The sequence below is a fragment of the Pistacia vera genome, unplaced genomic scaffold, assembly GCF_008641045.1.
Source record: "Pistacia vera cultivar Batoury unplaced genomic scaffold, PisVer_v2 Contig352, whole genome shotgun sequence".
Classification (NCBI taxonomy): Eukaryota; Viridiplantae; Streptophyta; class Magnoliopsida; order Sapindales; family Anacardiaceae; genus Pistacia; species Pistacia vera.
The window spans coordinates 285,440-303,002 of NW_022196171.1; the positions used below are offsets into that span (position 1 = coordinate 285,440).

At 35.0% G+C, this 17,563-nt stretch overlaps 1 protein-coding gene and 1 pseudogene across 6 annotated transcripts; both read left to right on the forward strand.

Moving 5' to 3' along the window:
• The first annotated feature begins 2,009 nt into the window (after nucleotides 1–2,009).
• LOC116139585 lies at nucleotides 2,010–4,936 on the forward strand (annotated as a pseudogene).
• Nucleotides 4,937–12,312: 7,376 nt separating this feature from the next.
• On the forward strand, nucleotides 12,313–17,396 carry LOC116139593 (SKP1-like protein 21). Of its 6 annotated transcripts, none has more exons than XM_031425263.1 (10): nucleotides 12,313–12,455; nucleotides 13,371–13,652; nucleotides 14,120–14,341; nucleotides 14,612–14,803; nucleotides 14,887–14,997; nucleotides 15,184–15,262; nucleotides 16,169–16,269; nucleotides 16,467–16,648; nucleotides 16,797–16,931; nucleotides 17,073–17,396. In XM_031425263.1, the coding sequence occupies exons 2-10, from the start codon at nucleotides 13,617–13,619 to the stop codon at nucleotides 17,104–17,106; spliced, it is 1,092 nt and encodes a 363-aa protein (XP_031281123.1). In that variant the 5' UTR covers nucleotides 12,313–12,455; nucleotides 13,371–13,616; the 3' UTR covers nucleotides 17,107–17,396. The 6 variants fall into 6 exon arrangements, with proteins under 6 accessions (XP_031281123.1, XP_031281129.1, XP_031281127.1 ...); XM_031425269.1 differs by having other exon boundaries at nucleotides 16,797–16,924; XM_031425267.1 differs by having other exon boundaries at nucleotides 12,315–12,455; nucleotides 13,513–13,652.
• Nucleotides 17,397–17,563: the final 167 nt, after the last annotated feature.

Consider the following 17,563-nt stretch of genomic DNA (forward strand, 5'->3'; position numbering starts at 1 on the left):
ACGACCAGATCTTTGGCCATAGACAGTCGTCAACGACGGTCGTATCTTAGTCATCGACGACCAAATGCGGCCAAATCTGGCCGTCAATGGCCAGATCTAACCGCAGATCTGGCCTTTCCGGCCAGATCCAAGGTGGATATGGTCGGAAAAGGCCATATCGGCGTACGACCGGCAATATTGTCGGTTATACGCTGATCGGCAACTCTGACCACCTCCGGTGGTGGTGGTCGGCTATCCGTGTTTATGAGTGGATTGAGGGTGTTTTATTAATTTGAACATTTTATTTAGGGCTGTTTAGTAAATAAATAAACATAAGGGATATTTAGGTTAATTTTAAAATTCTATATCGTAATACCCACCCAATTAAATTTTTTCAAAAAATTATTCTAAAAACTACCCAATAGAATCAAGCGGAGCTTGGCATTTTTTTTATGCTAACATCCTTATGTCAATATGATGACATCAACCTGAATCAGTTGGATCAGTCGACCCGATGACCGACCAAATTGTCGGGTTTCGTTTTTAAAACATTGATGATGGTATGCCGATTTAAGGCATGTGAGTTAAATGAAATAATTTTCATATGACAGTTTATGTCATTTCACTTTTAAGACGACATGAATACGAAAGAAACATAAAACAAACCGACTCAACATCACCGCCAGAAGAAGATGATTGGGCCTTCTCTTCGGCCCAAAACAAAAACAAATTGGACCAGCCCGATATCAAACCCTAACTACCGGCACGTGCGCTGGTACCGTACCAATCGATAGAGTCACGTGCAGAACTCAACAGCCGGCAATCAATCCCATAGAGAAAAAGCAGAGATTACAAACCCTAGCTCCAGCTCATTTCTTCCCGTTTTCACTGTCTCCGTTTCTCTCTGTAAAAAAATTATCTCCGTTTAGCCTCGTTCTCAAGGTAATCTAAGCTCTCTCTCGCGAAACGCATAATAAACATGTGTGCATATTGACTATGGACTTAATTAACGAATGTAATTTGGTTTTTCTTTAGATATGGTTGATAGTTAATCGAACTTAGTTTGAACATAGGATATGAAAGGGAAGAGATTATGGATTTTGTTGTATTTGTTGCAAATACACTAATGATTTTTTGAGCTAACTCTGGAAATGGACAATAGTTTATGGTTTTGGATAGGGAGTCTTTGTGATTGGTTACTTGTGCTTAATTTTAAGGTTTGGGACTTTATGGCTGATTATAATGATGATAAAAAATTGAAAGTTAGGAAATTTGACAATAGAAAAAATCTGGATGTGGAGATTAGTAGCATAGTCCATTGTAGCTTCATATGTCTCATAAAATTAAGATTCTTGCGGGACCTTTATTGTAAATCATTTTGTTTGGAAAAACTTTTAAGTCTTGAAGAATGTCTTTAGAAAAATGTTTTGGGTTGTTGCATCACAAAACAAGTGAAATTCATAATTAGACAATGGCTCCAAGGTTTTCTTAATCTCAAACTGTGGAAATATGGGGGAACGGTATCTGTTCTTTTTTTTATCATCTGATTTTGTAGTTTGTAATATTGAGACAATTTTAGTAACTTGCTTTTGTAAGTGACACGTGTGTACTATTAAATATGATCTCGAAGGGCTTTCATTTTTTGTTTTGAAGTAGTCTTTTAATGTTTACACAAAATCGGAAGAAATTTGACTATTATAAATGTGACTTATATGTTGCCATTTGTAATAGTTTTGAGTTAATTATTGTTGTCTTCTAATGCAGTTTCAGTGTAAAATCTCATATTTTGTTTACCATATTACTTTCTGCTTTGCTTTTAAGTAGCGTGACAACTGAAAAGATCTGAGGAAGCTTTCCTTACAAGAATGTTCTTACACTTACTATCGAGATTCAGAATCCAGTCAATTTGGAAAGCGTTGATGAAAAGTTATATCAACTAATAAAGTTAATCTTTTGAAGAACAGGAGCCATCACTGCGATGTATTTGGTTTGTTTTGAAACCATAGGTGCAAGGTTGTTCGCTTTCCAGAGCTCCTAAAAGCTTTTTATTGGTGTCCTTGTCTAATGTCAGAAGGCATAATGGCTGTAGTCAAACCAGAGGTATGTCACGTAACTGTTAAATGAGTTTTAAATTTTGGTCTACTGTATTTCTTTGTGCCTTCAAATGGTTTAAGAAAGAGATATACCAGATACTTGTTCTCTCGAAATATTTTTATTCGAAATATTGGTTGATAATGAATATCTAGTCTTAATGAGCCACTTGTTGCTTGAAGACCATAACGGGTTTTCCGTGGTCTAGGTAAATAATTTAGGGTCTATGAACTAGGCTATGTTAAGATTTTTATTAACTACCTTTTTTTGGCATTTATATTCACGGGATGTCACTGTAATAATTATTTTTCCTCTGTAAGTTCTCTATTACTATGCAGAAGTCATTGGGTTTGAGACTTGGCCTATGTCTTACTCTGATCAAAATAATATCGTATGTATATTTTTGTTGCCTTTAACACCTGGTTTTTATTCTTACATACTTTTGGTTGTGGTTTTATGAATTAGATGAAGTCTTATATTTGGATTCAAAAGCTGATGGTTCAATCCAGCAAGTAGAAGAGGAAGTTGCCATGTGTTTGTCCCATGATATGCCGAGAAATTCTTCAAACAGGCATGGGTTCTTCAAAAAATTATGCTATACCTCTTCCACAGAGGGTCAATCCTCCCATTTTTGGCTTAATACTTGATTATTGCGGTTTCATCAAGTACCGGGCGCCGAATAAGGTATGTTCTGTTCTCTCTGTTTCTTGCATAGCTTCTTTGCATATGTAAGACAACTTTTCTCCTAGATTAATTTTAGTGACTAGATGAAGGACATTGAACCGCTAAGTACTGTTCCATGGGAAGGTTTGTTGAAGATCAGGGGAAGTTCTTCTTTTCTTTTCCTTGGTGTGCATGTGGTCGGGGGAACGGTGTTGAATAAGCCTACAAGGTTTGTAGATTGATTCCAAATAGTTGAACCTTTGAATTTGAATGCGATCATTTCTAGGAGCGCAAAATTTTGATGAGAAGTTTGTTCGGATGGATACAAAAAGGTTGTGCGAATGATTTCAGCTGCTGACACCTCAATTGAAGCCTTTGGTTGATCTCACTAGTCGTGCACTGGCTAGAATTATTGAAGGAAAATCTCCCGAGGAAATACGTGAGACATTTCATTTGCCCATGATCTCACAGAGGGTGTGTGTCGCTAGAAAGAGACCAATGTCTTTAATGTTTGGTTTACCTTTGTGGTTTTTTTGTAAAATTGGTTGTCCTTCAGGAGGAGAAGTTGGAACCGCTGAAAAAACATAGCTGATGATCCAGTATTCGGCTTTTGAATCGGTTATATGCAAAGAAGAGAAAGGAACTACGAGAAAGGGGGAAACTTAAGGTGGTTTAAGTCTATTGTTGTTTGTAGCCACTTATAACATACTATTTTTGTGGACTAATCTTTGTGTTTTGGTGCATTAATTCAAATTTGAATTTTTATAAAATATAATTTGAAGGTATTTAAGTAATCAAACTGGAATATACATGTTAGCTTTGGTAACAAATCAATTTTCCTTAAATTTCAGAATGTTGAGGTTGAGGAGGAGCTTGTGGATGAACGCTCGGTTGAGATCTATTGTCATTTATTAATGGTGGAAATGAAGGTATATAAGAGATATGGTCCCTCATTGCGTTAGCAGATAGCTTGCATTATCTTTGTGTGTTGCACTTTTTAGCTCTCAACTTATCCAGCCGGTATTTAGTTGTAACTGATAGCATATGACTTGGAGAGTGACATTTATTGGGGTTGATATAATTAAGAAATCAAGACATCAAACTTTTAAGGATTTCTTTTGAGTACTTTCTAAGTTATCAAATTTCTATGTAATTAATGATTGAAATCCATCCCATTGCCTGATTATCAGCGCCTATATTAGTTGAATTAGGATAGTTTCTAAATGCAATTTTTATAAAAAGATGGAAACAGTGAACAACTTTGAGTCAATTTGGCAAGTGCCTCCTGAAGAGCTCTTCAAATTCATTGGCCGTGTTTAGAAAATTTTGAAGTAATTATTATTGGTCCTTGTCCTGGCCATAGATTAATCATATCTTCTGTCTTTATGAAATCTATAGTCCATGAGTACAAATCCATTAAGCTTAGTTTGAGTTTAGATCAGTTTTCCAATTGCAGAAAAGTATTTACTGTAACGAGTGGTCTTAGCAACCAATGCCTATCATTCTGTTGTGAACTTGTATGAATAGTACTGTTTGTCTGATTTTATTTTTCTCATGGGCTTGTGGTTCAGTTTACAAGTATTCAATTTGTTTTACGACTTCAAATGGTTTAACATATAATTGAGTGAGTAGAAATGTTGCAGTTCAATGTCATTAACTATCAACTAATTATTTTCTTCGGGAGGCAGTGTGTGCTCTCCTTTAAAGTCCTTAAGTGATGGTTCCATAAACACTCATTGACAGATGCTTCAGGGTGTATAATATTTGATTGATGCTTAGCCTTGGCATACCCTTATAAAGTGTTATCTAATCCCAGGTCAAAGGAGGTTAAAACAAATAAGAATAAAAGAGAAAATCGGAGACGAAAAGATCAACTTAAGGATTCATCTCAAACAGTTTAAACGAAAACCACAAGGTTGGGTCCTCTCTCTTAGCTATCCTGTGTTTGTGTGCTGCATGTCTTCTATGTGCATTTATGTTGCCTTTGCATGTGCATGCTTTTTGTTATCAGAATCACTATTTTCCCCATTGTTTTGGCTATGACAAATTTATAAGCTGATATATTTTCACGTTTGATTGGCTATTGTCTTTTTTATGTGTTTAGGCACGATTCTCTCAGTCTGCTTGCCGTGATGGTGAACTTACTGACATTACGTTGTCACTCCAGTCAAACTTCAAAGTTTCAAGGTTCAACAGCTGCTAGCTTTTCACCTAGCAAAAAAAAAAAAAAAAAACCTGTAACAATGGCAGTGAGACCAGTCCCATCAATTCCTTCTGTAACTTCCTCGGCTGTTGAAGAAGATGAGAACCCAGATGGGCCTTTTCTACCAAACAACCACATCTTCTTTCTTTTCACAAAATTCAAACTCACTCACACGCTTAATAGGCTTACAGGATTGAAGAAAAAATCAAGAACGGGTGGCAGTTTATATGGTACAAAAAGTTGTTCAGTCTATTTGAAAGCTAAAACGAGACCGTTTCATTCATTGTAACATGACCTGCTGGACAGCATATTATAGTGAATATCTACTCTACTCCGTTGTCGTCTGAAGTAGTATAGTAATCTTGACACGTGTTAATTCTGTATTAATTTTGCAGATTTACTTCTTTTTTATTTTTATTATGTTCAGGAGGAAGTTGTCCTTTGTACCCAACTACGCATAACTATTATTAGTTATGATTTATGAAGTTAGTTGAGAAGCTAACATTACTTCTTTTACAACCTGGACATGATAATTTATCGTTGGTTAACTTATAAATAGGTAGGTAAGATCTATAAAGCAGATAAAACTTATTTTATAAGTTAACTAATGATAAACTGTTACATTCAAGATTGTGAGATTGGATTGTGAACTAATATTATTCGTACATATATATGAGTAAACTATTTTTTCTTACCCAAATAATGACTTAATAATCTTTCCTACCCATAAACTTTTAAAATATTATTTTACTATCCAAACATTAGACATGACAATGGTTCCCGAAATTCCAGCAGCTCGTCCCGACCTGCCCCATATGAGGCAGGGATGGGAGGAGTTTTAATCCCAATCCCCGGGATGGGGCGGGGGTGTGTATGTATGTGTACTAGTGCCTCTATATATTTCACTTAATTATACAGTTATCCTACTTATATAATCCCATATTTTCCCAATTTCCCTCGACCTAAATAATTGAACAAGAACAAACCCTAACCCTTAAGTCTTAAACTTGTCGCCATTGCCATTCGCCCTTGGCTGACTTCATATTGCCGTTCGTCGACGCTGACTTGATCTCTCTGATCTAACCAAACTTCAACTCTCTCCAAAGGTAAAATTAACGGGCTGGGGACAGGCCTCCAATATTCTCCATGGGGTGGGGATGGGGAATTCTTGTCATTCCCGTAATGTGGACGAGGCGGGGGTGGGGAGTGATTTTGAGGGTAAGTATGGGGACGGTGAATGAGATCCCCACCCGCCCTTTCCCATTGCCATGTTGGCAAACATTATGTTCTATGAATAATTTCCATTAATTCATTGTGAAGACGAAAATACCCTTTATTATTTGACTTAAATTTTTCTATTATTTTATATCATATTTATAAAGAAGTAAATTACTAATATACCTACTCTTTAAATATAAAATTATTGATGTACCTTGTGATCATAATTTAAATTACCAATTTATACCTCTAGTTTTTTATTAAAAATAATGTTAATATAAAATATGAAAAAAAAAAAAACCTATTTGTTTTTTATTTTTCGTTTTCTTCCATCTCGTCTCTTCTTCTCTTTCTTCGGTACTTTCTTCTCCCTTTCATTTACATTTTCTTCTATTTTTCTTATATCAGTTCTCATTTTCTTTTTTTTTTTCTTTTTAATCACTTTCTTCTCAGTTCTTCTGCGGTTCTGCCCCTACCCAACTTTACTTCTCCTGCTCATCCCCACAACAAGGGCTATGGTAGCATAGTCGTTTGCCTCTCTAACTGTTATGCCTGGGAAAATAGGGTTGACATGACACCCTGTTAAGTGCGAAAGGTCAGACCTTGGGAAGAGTCCGCTGACATTCTGGCGCAGCTGCGTCACGTAATGATGCAAGCAGCACACTCCTGTCAGTACAGTGGGTACGCGCCAGACTGAAGAAAGGCTAGAGGATGTCCACGTGTCAAATCTCTGCAGCAAATCGCGTGAATTACTCTAGAAGGTGGGCAATGTGACATAAAGAAGGATTTACACGGATAATCCCACCAACTCACATATTCAGAAATGATAACTTCAATCTATCCCACTATAAATTGGGAGCTCTCCTCTCATTTGAGGGATTAACTACTCTCTCTCTAGGATATACAACATTTGATACTTTGTATTATCATTGTAAAGTCAGTCCACTGAAGCGACTTGACCTTTATCATTAATACAAACATCAGTGGACGTAAGACTTGCTTCCTTAGCATCCGAACCACTTTAAAACTCCTTTCTTACTTTATTTGCTCTCGATTCTCTTGCTTTCATGTGTGTTTTCTGGGCCAGCTCAGCATCTCACACGTGCGTTTCGTTGGTGTCAAAATCACGCATCAACACTAACCAAAATTCTTCGAACCGAACTTCTTGACAAGATTTTATCTATAATAACAAAACAAGATTAGATAAGCAAATGGGTTTAATTTTTTTTTTTTTTTTAATGAAGGTAATTAGAAAAAATGGGAATTAGTGAGAAGAAAGTATCCGCAACGAAGAGATAATTTCCACTGAAAGTGAGAAGATTTTTTTAGTGGGTTGAGCTTATGCCTATTTTGTTTCAGATCGTTAAAACACCAGAAAATGCCATAGCCCTTGTTGTGGGGATGAACTTTTGAATTGTCTAAACAAGTATGCTGATTAATCAATAATTAATTTACAAACTTGTCATGACCAAAATTTCACATAATCAAAATTATGTGAACAACATCAATTTTTATCAAAATTGACATATTTACATCCATACAATGCTGTAAACACCAAGAATCATATTCTTCAAGCCACAAATATTGAACAAGCAACATTTTAACCCAAATCTCATTTGGCCAACTTCAATCAAACACTAAAATTCAATTAAATCTTGATGTTTGTGTCATAACCATCACATTCTTCAAACAAGAATCATAAAAACATTAATAGAAATTAAAATTTTCAAAAACCTAAGCTATGGCCGAATTTTGCTAGTTGAATAACATGATCAAAAACAAATTTTATGCATATAAAGGATACACATGCATGGATCTACAACTCTTACAAAGCAAGTTAACATGTAACTTTACAAATCAAAATTTGAAAAATTACACAACATTATTCAACATATGAACATGAATTTTTTGGCCAATTTTAGACAAATAAGGATCAAATCTTTTGCTCTGATACCATTTGAAAGATGGAATACATGGAGAATGATGCATGTGATACTATAACATGTATATTCATATTTTGCAAAAAAATTCAATCAAATTGAAAACAAATAAGGTATAACTTGTTACCTCTAAGTCCTTAGCAACCTTGGAGACTTTTAATTTCAAGAGAAATTAAACAAAAGAGTATCCACACTAATGTAAAAGAAGAATTAGGCCAAGAGAGACATTTAGGGTTCTTAGCAATTTTTTATCTCTACCCTAAAATTGATATATAATTTTCTTTATATATGTAGCCTTGTAAACAATTCAGTAATTGTTTTAGATTTCCTTAAACAATTCCATAATTTTTTTTGGAGTTGTAAATAATTCCATAATTATTATGAAATTGTTAAACTTCTTTAAATAATAACATTGGATTAACATTTAATCACAATTAACAATAAACAATTTAACCCTTAAATTGTTCATATGTTTACAATTACAGCCCATTATTAAATCCAATTTAATATAAAGAAAATGATTAATTATGAATTGGAATTCCATTTAATTCCAATTAACAATTTAACTCTTAAATTATTCATAATAACTAATATAACCCTCTATTAAATCTAATTCAATGATAATAATATAAATAATTTTATTACCCTTGGTAGGTGCTAGCCAACCTTGGATGATCAACTCTCTTTGGCTATTTCTCTATTCTTCATTCTCCTTAGTTTTTATGTGTGACCTCTTAGATTCACTATGGTTTAGCTGTGGGCCTAATATCATAGTCTATTTCGATATATTTTGTCATAAAACTTTATGAACAAAACTCCCACCGATTATGGTAGGTATCTAGCAATGCTCCATAACCCCTAAGTTACAATGAAGATATACTCCAACGAACCCTTTTTGTAATCATATGCGCTGTATAATCAAATCATTGCGTTGTCTAATCCTAATTAAGAATGGATTCATGGTATGTCAAAATCCTTATCTTAATTTTATATCAAATTGACAATCAATACATATGGAACGTGTCACTATGAAACAACTTTTCAAGTAACATTTTATATACCCCGGCCGAAGATTTCCCTTTTCCAATATATCTTGACATTTGTCTAGGAGCTTGATATCAATTTATACCAAGTCAATGGATTCAATCTTGACTATCACTTGTCCTCACACATAAACAACACATGGCCAAATCAGCTTATTAATACATGACATGGTTAGCCTCATATTTATACACCATATGAACCATATGCGTTTATGCAGAATCTAACTGTAATATCTCAGATCTAAGGATTAATAATACACGAGTAAGATCTTATGATAAATCATCGACTACATTTTAAATGTCCAAGTGATTCATCATAAATGGTCATATTCGATAAACAGTTCACTAACCGCTTATCCATGTTAATGCCCTAGTGATATAATTTTTATAATCACCCACACTAATACCATCACATGATATTCTATGGAGGCATTCAGCATGCCTACTATATAATATTATTGTCCAATTAATATTACATATACAGGGAATACTTATATGATTTTGATCTTCTAAAGATTTGTATCATCCGAACATTTCACATGTAATACATATATATAAATGAAGCAATAAACCACATGTGAAATAAGAACACTTTCTTCTATTAATAAGATAAAATATATATACATTAATATATATATACAAAACATAATGTCTTCAAACCGACGACACAATTGGTTCCTAGGGCATACACTAACAGATGAAACTTTGAAGTGGATTGTTGCTATGTTCAACATTGAAGTGCATTAAGTATTTCTCTCAATCATTGATCACTTGCAGTTCAAGACTAGCATCTATTGATATCTTCTACAAACTCACTGCATCACAAGTTGGAGCAAGAAGTGAATAAATTAAGAAGTTGTCAAGAGCTGCAGATTAAGGTCACCATGATTGTAATTATGACTCTGATGACTAACAATTTTTTTTTTGACTTGTTGCAGTTTCCTTTTAATGTTGTGGGGGAGGAAGGTCAATTATGGGGGCATTTTTCACTTGACAATGATGATAATGATATGTGACCTATCATATGGTGAATTAAGGATGGATTGAATAATGGAGATCTGAAGTCCGTGAAGAAGACCATTTTTTGCTAAAATGTGATTTTTTTTATGAACTTTGTTATTTTGAACCCTAAATCAGTTGTAACATGGATTATATTGATGTTACTTTATGTTTGTTAAAGAATTTCACTCATAAAACTTAGGCTCCGTTTGGTTCACTTTTTTACATTTTTTAGAAAAGTTTTTTGAAAAAAGTTAAAAAAAGTTAAATTGGGCAGGTATTATGATGTAGGATTTGGAAACTAATAAAATATCTCCTATATTTGTTTATTTACTAAACACCCCTATAATAACACTTTGAAAGTTAACAAAAACACCATCAACCCACCCATTGAATAATTACAGCCGGCCCCACCGCCGAAGGGTGGCCGGAGTCTCCGTATCAGCGCATGACCGGTTGGATCTTGCAGGTCGTGCACCGATATGGCATTTACCGGCCATATCTACGGTGGATCTGGCTGGTAAAGGCCAGATCTATGGCTAGATCTGGCCATTGACTGCTAGATCTGGTCGCATTTGCTCGTCAATGATGGTCAAAGATACGGCCGTCGTGGATGGTCAACGACGACCATATGTTGGCCGTCGTTGACGTCTGGTTACGGCTAAAGATCTGGCCTTAGATCTAGCCTTTTCTGGCCAGATCCACAGTGGATTTGGCTGGAAAAGGTTAGATCGGTGCACTACCGGCCAGATTCAGCTGGTAGTGCGCCATTATATTAGATTCCGACCAACTTTTGGCAACAGTGGCTGAAATCTGGTATAATGTGGGTTCAGGGGTGTTTTTGTAATTTAAAAAAATATTTAGGGGTATTTAATTAAATTAACAAATTTAAGGGGTTTAAAAAAAGTTGAATAATATTGGATAATATTGTGAGTTTTTGGGCATTTTACTGTTTAACTTTTTTGGGAATACTAATAATAGTATTCCCAAAAAACAACCAAACAGAGCCTTAAATTTTGGAATCTGCAGCTTCGTTTGGTTCACATATTGGGAAAACATTTCTAGTTTTCCCAAAAAAGTTAACTTTATTTCACCTATTTTGAAAATAGTTTTCTAAATTATTCAATTTCCTTAATCCCCCTAAATTTGTTAATTTAACTAAACAACCCCCAATTTTTTTTTGAAAGTTGACAAAAACACCCCAGTAACCCAAATTCACCAGATTTCGGCCACCACTGCCGGAAGCTGGTAGGAATTTGGTGTAATGGTGCACTACCGGCTGAATCTGGCTGGTAGTGCGCTTATCTAGCCTTTTCCGATTAGATCCACGTCAGATCTGGCCGAAAAAGGTCAAATCTACGGCCAAAGATCTGGTCGTCAACGACCAGATCTTTGGCCATAGACAGTCGTCAACGACGGTCGTATCTTTAGTCATCGACGACCAAATGCGGCCAAATCTGGCCGTCAATGGCCAGATCTAACCGCAGATCTGGCCTTTTCCGGCCAGATCCAAGGTGGATATGGTCGGAAAAGGCCATATCGGCGTACGACCGGCAATATCGTGTCGGTTATACGCTGATACGGCAACTCTGACCACCCTCCGGTGGTGGTGGTCGGCTATCCGTGTTTATGAGTGGATTGAGGGTGTTTTATTAATTTTGAACATTTTATTTAGGGCTGTTTAGTAAATAAATAAACATAAGGGATATTTAGGTTAATTTTTAAAATTCTATATCGTAATACCCACCCAATTTAATTTTTTTTCAAAAAATTATTCTAAAAACTACCCAATAATGAATCAAGCGGAGCTTGGCATTTTTTTTATGCTAACATCCTTATGTCAATATGATGACATCAACCTGAATCAGTTGGATCAGTCGACCCGATGCCCGACCAAATTGTCGGGTTTCGTTTTAAAACATTGATGATGGTATTGCCGATTTAAGGCATGTGAGTTAAATGAAATAATCTTTTCATATGACAGTTTTATGTCATTTCACTTTTAAGACGACATGCATACGAAAGAAACATATAACAAACCGACTCAACATTACCGCCAGAAGAAGAATGATTGGGCCTTCTCTTCGGCCCAAAACAAAAACAAATTGGACCAGCCCGATATCAAACCCTAACTACCGGCACGTGCGCTGGTACCGTACCAATCGATAGAGTCACGTGCAGAACTCAACAGCCGGCAATCAATCCCAATAGAGAAAACGCAGAGATTACAAACCCTAGCTCCAGCTCATTTCTTCCCGTTTTCACTGTCTCCGTTTCTCTCTGTAAAAAAATTATCTCCGTTTCAGCCTCGTTCTCAAGGTAATCTAAGCTCTCTCTCGCGAAACGCATAATAAATTATGTGTGCATATTGACTATGGACTTAATTAACGAATGTTAATTTGGTTTTTCTTTAGAATATTGGTTGATAGTTAATCGAACTTAGTTTGAACATAGGATATGAAATTGGGAAGAGATTATGGATTTTTGTTGTATTTGTTGCAAATACACTAATGATTTTTTTGAGCTAACTCCTGGAAATGGACAATAGTTTATGGTTTTGGATAGGGAGTCTTTGTGATTGGTTACTTGTGCTTAATTTTTAAGGTATTTGGGACTTTATGGCTGATTATAATGATGATAAAAAATTGAAAGTTAGGAAATTTGACAATAGAAAATCTCTGGATGTGGAGACTAGTAGCATAGTCCATTGTAGCTTCATATGTCTCATAAAATTAAGATTCTTGCGGGACCTTTATTGTAAATCATTTTTTGTTTGGAAAAACTTTTTAAGTCTTGAAGAATGTCTTTAGAAAAATGTTTTGGGTTGTTGCATCACAAAAACAAGTGAAATTCATTAATTAGACAATGGCAATGCCAAGGTTTTCTTATATCTCAAACTGTGAAATATGGGGGAACGGTATCTGTTTCTTTTTATCATCTGATTTTGTAGTTTGTAATATTGAGACAATTTCTAGTAACTTGCTTTTTGTAAGTGACACGTGTGTACTATTTAAATATGATCTCGAAGGGCTTTCATTTTTTTGTTTTGAAGTATAGTCTTTTAATGTTTACACAAAATCGGAAGAAATTTGATTACTTATTAAAATGTTGACTTATATTTTGTTGCCATTTGTAATTGTTTTGAGTTAATTATTTGTTGTCTTCTAATGCAGTTTCAAGTGTAACATCTCATGTTTTGTTTACCATATTACTTTCTGCTTTGCTTTTAAGTAGCGTGACAACTGAAAAGATCTGAGGAAGCTTTCCTTACAAGAATGTTCTTACACTTACTATCGAGATTCAGAATCCAGTCAATTTGGAAAGCGTTGATGAAAAGTTATTATCCACCTAATAAAGTTAATCTTTTGAAGAACAGGAGGCCATCACTGCCGATGTTATTTGGTTGTTTTTGAAACCATAGGTGCAAGGTTGTTCGCTTTTCCAGAGCTCCTAAAAGCTTTTTATTGGTGTCCTTGTCTAATGTCAGAAGGCATAATGGCTGTAGTCAAACCAGAGGTATGTCACGTAACTGTTAAATGAGTTTTAACTTTTGGTCCTACTGTATTTCTTTGTGCTCTTCAAATGGTTTAGTAGAAAGAGATATACCAGATTACTTGTTCTCTGGAAATATTTTTATTCGAAATATTGGTTGATAATGATCTATCTAGTCTTAATGAGCCACTTGTTGCTTGAATGACCATAACGGGTTTTCCGTGGTCTAGGTAAATAATTTAGGGTCTATGAACTAGGCTATGTTAAGATTTTTATTAACTACCTTTTTCTTTGGCATTTATATTCACGGGATGTCACTGTAATAATTATTTTTCCTCTGTAAGTTCTCTTATTACTATGCAGAAGTCATTGGGTTTGAGACTTGGCCTATGTCTTACTCTGATCAAACTAATACCGTATGTATATTTTTGTTGCCTTTAACAACCTGGTTTTTATTCTTACATAGTTTTGGTTGTGGTTTTATGAATTAGATGAAGTCTTATATTTGGATTCAAACTGCTGATGGTTCAATCCAGCAAGTAGAAGAGGAAGTAGCCATGTTTTGTCCCATGATATGCCGAGAAATTCTTCAAACAGGCATGGGTTCTTCAAAAAATTATGCTATACCTCTTCCACAAAGGGTCAATCCTCCCATTTTTGGCTTAATACTTGATTATTGCCGGTTTCATCAAGTACCCGGCCGCTCGAATAAGGTATGTTCTGTTCTCTCTGTTTCTTGCATAGCTTCTTTGCATCTGTAAGACAACTTTTCTCCTAGATTATATTTTAGTGACTAGATGAAGGACATTTGAACCGCTAAGTACTGTTCCATGGGAAGGTTTGTTGAAGATCAGGGGAAGTTCTTTCTTTTCTTTTCCTTGGTGTGCATGTGGTCGGGGGAACGGTTTGTTGAATAAGACTACAAGGTTTGTAGATTGATTCCAAATAGTTGAACCTTTGAATTTGAATGCGATCATTTCTAGGAGCGCAAAATTTTTGATGAGAAGTTTGTTCGGATGGATACAAAAAGGTTGTGCGAACTGATTTCAGCTGCTGACAGCCTCCAATTGAAGCCTTTGGTTGATCTCACTAGTCGTGCACTGGCTAGAATTATTGAAGGAAAATCTCCCGAGGAAATACGTGAGACATTTCATTTGCCCGATGATCTCACAGAGGTGTGTGCTGCTAGAAAGAGACCAATGTCTTTAATGTTTGGTTTACCTTTGTGGTTTTTCATGTAAAATTGGTTGTCCTTCAGGAGGAGAAGTTGGAACCGCTGAAAAACATAGCTGATGATCCACGTATTCGGCTTTTGAATCGGTTATATGCAAAGAAGAGAAAGGAACTACGAGAAAGGGGGAAACTTAAGGTGGTTTAAGTCTTATTGTTGTTTGTAGCCACTTATAACATACTATTTTTTTGGACTAATCTTTGTGTTTTTGGTGCATTAATTCAAATTTGAATTTTTATAAAATATAATTTGAAGGTATTTAAGTACTCAAACTGGAATATACATGTTAGCTTTGGTAACAAATCAATTTTCCTTATATTTCAGAATGTTGAGGTTGAGGAGGAGCTTGTGGATGAACGCTCGGTTGACGATCTATTGTCATTTATTAATGGTGGAAATGAAGGTATATATGAGATATGGTCCCTCATTGCGTTAGCAGATAGCTTGCATTATCTTTTGTGTGTTGCACTTTTTAGCTCTCAACTTATCCAGCCGGTTATTTAGTTGTAACTGATAGCATATGACTTGGAGAGTGACATTTATTGGGGTTGATATAATTAAGAAATCAAGACATCAAACTTTTAAGGATTTCTTTTGAGTACTTTCTAAGTTATCAAAATTTCTATGTAATTAATGATTGAAATCCATCCCATTGCCTGATTATCAGCGCCTATATTAGTTGAATTAGGATTAGTTTCCAAATGCAACTTTTTATAAAACGGATGGAAACAGTGAACAACTTTGAGTCAATTTGGCAAGTGCCTCCTGAAGAGCTCTTCAAATTCATTGGCCATTTTTAGAAAATTTTGAAGTAATTTATTATTGATCCTTGTCCTGGCAATAGATTAATCATATCTTCTGTTCTATATAAAATCTATAGTCCATGAATACAAATCCATTAAGCTTAGTTTGAGTTTAGATCAGTTTTCCAATTGCAGAAAAGTATTTTACTGTAACGAGTGGTCTTTAGCAACTAATGCCTATCATTGTGTTGTGAACTTTGTATGAATAGTATGTTTGTCTGATTTTATTTTTCCTCATGGGCTTGTGGTTCAGTTTACAAGTATTCAATTTGTTTTACGACTTCAAATGGTTTAACCATACTAATTGAGTGAGTAGAAATTGTTGCAGTTCACTGTCATTAACTATCAACTAATTTTTTTCTTCGGGAGGCAGTGTGTGCTCTCCTTTAAAGTCCCTTAAGTGATGGTTTCCATAAACACTCGTTGACAGATGCTTCAGTGTGTATAATATTTTTTGATGATGCTTAGCCTTGGCATACCCTTATAAAGTGTTATCTATTCCTCAGAGTCAAAGGAGGTTAAAACAAATAAGAATAAAAAGAAAAATCGGAGACGAAAAGATCAACTTAAGGATTCATCTTCAAACAGTTTAGACGGAAACCACAAGGTTGGCTCCTCTCTCTCTAGCTTATCCTGTGTTTGTGTGCTGCATGTCTTCTATGTGCATTTATGTGTTGCCTTTGCATGTGCATGCTTTTTTGTTATCAGAATCATTATTTTACCCATTGTTTTTGGCAATGACAAATTTTATAAGCTGATATATTTCACGTTCTTGATTGGCTATTGTTCTTTTTATTGTTTTAGGCATTCGATTCTCTCACGTCTGCTTGCCGTGATGGTGAACTTAGTGACATTACGTTGTCCACTCCTAGTCAAACTTCAAAGTTGCAAGGTTCAACAGCTGTTAGCTTTTCACCTAAGCTTGAGTTTGATGATTCTGATAGTGATGACGATTTGGATCCTGTAATGAAGGAGGAACTTGACAGGTTGTACATTTCATTCTAATCATATTCTAATATATGCTTTTTCCAGCTGTTTTCGTAAATCATTTCATTTGCAGCCGCTGTTTTCATATATAAGCTGGTTACTGTGGGAGAAATGACATTTATTTTACTATTCTTACCAATCAACTAGGGAGGTGGAGGACTTCGCTCGGAGATTGAATTCTGATTGGCCACAAAGGATGCAGGAAATTTTATCATTAAGCCAACAAAGAAGGCTTCTACCAGTATCTATGAATGGAAATGATTCTGCACACAGATGTACAGAGTAATGCTTTTTCCTTAATTATGTTGATACTTTATACAGTAGTTGAAGAAAATTTTTGCCTTGATAGACTGAAAATGGTATAAGAGGAGTTATTTTAACTGCTAGTCAATATAACGAATCGATATTTTTATTTGCTAACAGTTTTGGACAGCAGATAATACTTCAAGATCAATAGAGTATTTATTTATGAAAATATCAGCAGCCGGAGGACACGGTAGAGCAATTTTTGGTGCTGCGAGATGGTAGAAGAGTTGGCACTTTTTTTCGTGTCCACTGCATGTGATTATATTTGTTTGTTTTACCATCACCAAAATGCAATTTACATTTTTGGAAGTTTTTGTACAATGGAAAAGGAAAGTTGAAAGTTAAAAGAATCAACTCTTGAGAGATGAGTGAGCAAAAATCTGCTTATTTGTCTTGTTTTTTAATTTAATTTAATTTTGTTGCAGTTGGGTTTTTTTTAATTTTCAGCCATACTATCATAGCTGGGTATACTTCCTCAAAATTTTGTTCATGGGGTTCAATACAACAGAATTTTAGACATGTTACTGTAAACTGGTAATTGACTTGATTAGAGAAGCACTTCCGCTTACACATAGAACTCCTCATAGATGGTACATTTTTATAATAAT